The 4,925-nt window shown below is 42.7% G+C and overlaps 1 protein-coding gene across 2 annotated transcripts in view; it reads left to right on the forward strand.

Moving 5' to 3' along the window:
* Window position 1: 1 nt before the first annotated feature.
* Window positions 2–4,925, forward strand: part of adcy3a (adenylate cyclase 3a) — a 64,001-nt gene continuing 59,077 nt past the window's right edge. For both annotated transcript variants that reach the window (XM_017436095.3, XM_025010552.2), the window contains exons 1-2: window positions 2–130; window positions 3,050–4,224. In XM_017436095.3, the coding sequence (XP_017291584.1) occupies window positions 3,541–4,224 (684 nt within the window). In that variant the 5' untranslated portion in view covers window positions 2–130; window positions 3,050–3,540. The remainder of the gene's footprint in view (window positions 131–3,049; window positions 4,225–4,925) is intronic.

The following is a 4,925-nucleotide window of genomic DNA, read 5'->3' on the forward strand; positions in this document are numbered from 1 at the left end:
TTTTTTTTTTTTTTTTTTTTTTTAAAAAAGCTTGTTTTTCAGCTTCCCGCCGCGTGAAGAAGAACGCGGGATGCTCCTGACGGCCCCATCATCCCGAGCAGCGGAAGGAGGAATCGGCCGTTTCTGACGGGTAAGCGGCCAGATTTTCAGCAGCTGGAAACGCAGAGACAATCCCGTGTTTTCATCCCAGCAGGTGAAATAGATTTAGACTGTAAATAAAATACGAACGCGGAGGGGAGCGAGCGGAAAGAACGTGATGGGCTCCGGCTTTGTGTCAAAATGCTCAGGCTGGAAGCGAGAAAAGGCGAACATTTAGGGTTTTATTTGACGACATGAATGCGCTCAGAGCTTCCCCTGCCCTGCGAACACGGACATGTTATTGGACATGATGCTTCTCCCAACTTGTGTGTGTGTGTGTGTGTGTGTGTGTGTGTGTGTGTGTGTGTGTGTGTGTGTGTGACAAAGCGCAACATGTAGCTGTAGGCCCACAGAAGGCAGAATTAGCTCTTCTGGAATGAAGGAGAGAAACTGCTGCAGCATTTTCATCTCAGTCCTTATTTGGCCTCTTTGTTTGTTGGCTGAAATGTCATTTGTTTGTTTGTTTGTTTGTTGTTGTTTTTTTCAAAGCTATGACTTTTCAAATTCTGCAGCCATGATGTAAGTCTGCCATCAGTCACCCTGTTGTATCCATAGTTTCTATCAGAGGTGGGACCAAGTCACAAGTAAGATTCAAGACTCGATCCCAGTCCATAGAAAAGACTTTGCAAGTCCTCAGTCCAGTCCTGAGTCCAGTCCTGAGTCCAGTCCTGAGTCCAGTCCTGAGTCCAGTCCTGAGTCCAGTCCTGAGTCCAGTCCTGAGTCCAGTCGAATCCAAAACGTGCAGTTCTTAGTTCGAGTCCAAAGACTAGACGTGCAATTCCCAAACTGAGACCACAGTCGAGACGTGTAGCCGTACTGCGTCAAGTCCGAGAACGGTAGTCCCAAAGTCAGGTTTCGAGCCAAGATGGAAGACCTGAGTGGAGTCTGAACGCTCCCAGTCGAGTTCCATACCTGGTCACGCCAGCCCCGAGTTGGGTTGCAGATTGCTCTGTGTGCAGAACATCTGTACCGTATGTGACCTGTGCTGCTAAAACGAGTCACAATGAGAAGTTTTTCAAGATGAAGTTATTCTTATTTTAACGTTTTCCATTTCAAAATGATCCACAGTTTGGTGAGATCTTTCTAATTTATCGGCTGGCCTGGAAACGAGTCACTTCTGTTTACGAGAGTGCCAGTTTTTATTGGTCATCTGGAATTCAAGCTGTATATTTAAAGGGGAAACCTCAAAGCTTCACAATGACACCAGACATTATATGAAGGGATTTCCCAAGGCTACAGCTGGCAGGGAAAAATGGTCAGATTCAAAGGAAATTATAAGAGTTAAAAGACAAAGGATTATTTCTGAAGACAAACCTGTTAGAAAACTTTAATTCAAAGGTGGATTAGGAAGATTATCACCAGGATTATAGATAGATTATAGATGGTGTCTTTATGGACTAGTTTTTAATGCAAATCTCAATTATGGCAAAATCAGATCTTTGATTATTTTGCACTGCAGCCTGCGCTCATTCCAACTCATTTTGACAGCACGGGTCACATATGTCAAGTTGGAAGTGTGTTTCATTAGATGGACTGTATGGCCACTTTGTCTAACTGCATTGTGCCCGATAAATAAAGAATAAACGTCAAGACAGGCAAGTCCAGAATCCGGTCGGAAGTTACTATGTGCCCGTCTTGAGTTTAGTTACAAATCACAACTAACTTATTTGTAATTTGACCAAAAATGTAATTTAATACAGATTAATACTGTTTTGGAGACGTATGTTTTACTTAAGATAAAGAGTTTTTTCAAGTCAAAACGCTCAAGTCTAAGTGAAGTCACGGGTCACTGTTGGTAAAGTTAGACTTGAGTTTAATAAGTTAAGACTAAATTCATCAAAGTTCTCTCTCAAGTACCTGAAGTCCAGGTCCTGACTGGTTTCAAGGTGTACCACAGTGTAAAAATCACTAAGTTAAAACCACTAAATGTTTCTGTCAATTTGTAAATTTGTAATTGCCTTTTTAAAAAAAGATACCAGAAACAGTCATTTTAAAAATGATTGTTTTTGTTTTGCTCCCCTCTCCTGCCTGTTACACCGAGCTGTCATTCAGCTACGTATGGTAGCCAAGGTGGGAAATCCGCTAAACTTTTATGCTCCTCGAAAAAAGACATCATATCTGGCAGATAAAGTGTCTATTAAAAAAGTGACACCAGTCTTGCCTTTTAAGGTAGCACTGTTTTGGTACAAGAGTTAGCATGTTAGCAGCTGAAATATATATATAAAATTTACTCTCAGTATTTGAGGTTCAATGACAATTTCAGCCCTAATCTTAAAAATCATCACGAATAAAAAAAATGTTAGAAATAAAACAGTTGATCACAGCTTGGTTTCAAATCAGTCCTGAGTGCAGAAAAAAGCTGACACTGATTTAAAACCGTGACTGTTCTGTATTATTTATATCTGTGCATGAAAATGGAAATGACTATAATCATTTTTTTGTTATTATATGACTATAAAATAATGTTATTTACTAGATAGTGAAGTAATATTTGCATTTTTTTTTTTAAATGGAAAAAAAAAGTAATGTGATTTATTTTTAGTTTTTTGGTTTAACACAGTGAAACAGGGTGTTTTTGCTCAAAGTTATACCGTCAGAATCTCATCCCACCCACGCTTAGACATGTGACTTGAGTCCAAATCTTTGGACCCGAGTCTAAGTCGCATAACTTGAATTCGCACCTCTGGTTTTGGTTATTTAGACGTTAATATACGTACCTCCTAAATATATAAAAACATTGTCAATTCAGTTATTTGGGGAGCAGAAAACCTTTCTGTAAAAGCTTCTTCTGCTTGTCGACAGTGTCATTATATCTTTCCATAATCATCAGGTTTTGTTAAATGAATAAATGCATCTTTGTGTTTAAACTTCGAGTTACTGTTTCCTGTGTTCCTCTTTTTTTTTTTTTTAGAGCTTGTAAAGTGGAACCATGAGAATCCAAACTGAACGAGCCTGTCCATCTCAGAGGACTGATGGAGACAGAAGTCGTCCGTCGGACACGAACAGAAATGATCAGAAGGTCAGGAAGTCCACACCTCGGATGAGTTCTGGTCCTGTGGATTCCAGAGGATCATGTTTCTAAGGCTGGATTGGAAACAGGAAGTGGACAGTGTTTGGATCACTTCGGTACGCTGTAGGCATGCTCAGCTTGTGCCTCTGACACGGCACCCAGTGACAGTATTGGACTGAGCAAACGGGTGCAGTGATGTAAGAACACATCTCTCTCTGGTGAACGGGTCGTGACAATCAGAACTCTGCTGTGATTAAGGCCACACATGTGGGTTTCAGAGGGAACGGGTGAACGCTGTCTTCACTGTTGATCCACCCCTGCTCGACAACAGAGAGCTTCGCTGGTTTTTTTTCTTCTAAAAGGACAAAAGGTTCAGGTATTGAGTTGTCATCATGCCGCGGAACCGAGCTTTTTCAGAACCGGAGTTTTCTGCGGAGTATTCAGCAGACTGCTCTGTGACGTTGCCCTCTGACCCCGGACAGGCTGTCGGGCGAACTCACGAGGTGACGGTGAGAAGCTCTGGGTGCTGCCTGTGCCTGCCGCGCTTTATGCGTCTCACCTTTGCACCCGAGTCTTTGGAGAACCTCTACCAGACCTACTTCAGGCGGCAGAGACATGAAACCCTGCTGGTCCTGGTTGTGTTTGCGGCCCTGTTCGACAGCTACGTCCTCATCACGTGCGCGGTGGTCTACACCTCCGACAGGCTGGCTTCTGTTGTAGTAGCATCAGTTGGACTCACAGGGGATATTATTCTCTACCTGCTGTGCCGCTTTGGGTTGCTTCCGGACCGGATCACCCGGCGGGTGGTGCCCTACGCCCTCTGGGTGCTCATAGCAGCTCAGATTTTCTGCTACTTGGGTCTGAACTATGCTCGCTTTCACCAGGCCAGTGACACGGTGGGCTGGCAGGCGTTTTTCAGCTTTTCTTTCTTTCTCACTCTGCCTTTGAGACTCACACCCATTGTGCTCATCACCACTGTGTCCTGTGGGGTCCACACCCTGGTTCTTGGGGTCACCATTGCACAACAGCAACAACAGCAGCAGCAGGACATCCAGGGGGCAGCACTCGCCAGGCAGGTGAGTGGATGGGGGAGTAAAAGAGGGGAGGGATTTGAAGACGTCTATGTGTGTATCCAAACGTCCACCTGCTGGCGAATGCCCTTTAAACTGATTCTGGCACTACTGCTGTGTGTGAGAATGCTCATTTTCTGTACCATTAGCAATACATATCGTGAATCACTAAACTGATCTTTAATGAAGTTTTTAGAAAGTAACCATGGATGTAACTTTTGGAGTTACCTCGTTTTAAGATGGCCGCCACTGCAAAGCTATTTTAGCAAACGCAAAAACGGCTAAAATGGCCTTGCTGACTGTAGTGGTCAGAAGAGTAGAAATAGTCTGATTTTAATCGGCCAATATTAGCCACTTTAAAAGATTTAGTGATCGGCCATGCCTTTGAAAATTACCAAGTAAGAAAATAAAGATATAACAGCAGCTGCTATAGGAAACTTTCTCTAGTTCACAATTTAGATAAGTGAGAATGCTCTCTGTAGATTATTTAAGGTAAGGTAAAATGGCAAAAGGCTATCTGAAAGCTAAAAGTAGCAAAAGGCTAACTAAAAGCTCAAAGAAACTAAATGCAGCTGGTGGTTAGGTTGAAGCTAAATGCAACAAAAATATAGCTTAAAACTAAAAGAGTCAAAAGGCTAGCTCAAAGAGTCAAAAGGCTAGCTCAAAGAGTCAAAAGGCTAGCTCAAAGAGTCAAAAGGCTAGCTCAA

This window comes from Kryptolebias marmoratus, linkage group LG16 (assembly GCF_001649575.2).
Source record: "Kryptolebias marmoratus isolate JLee-2015 linkage group LG16, ASM164957v2, whole genome shotgun sequence".
NCBI lineage: Eukaryota > Metazoa > Chordata > Actinopteri > Cyprinodontiformes > Rivulidae > Kryptolebias > Kryptolebias marmoratus.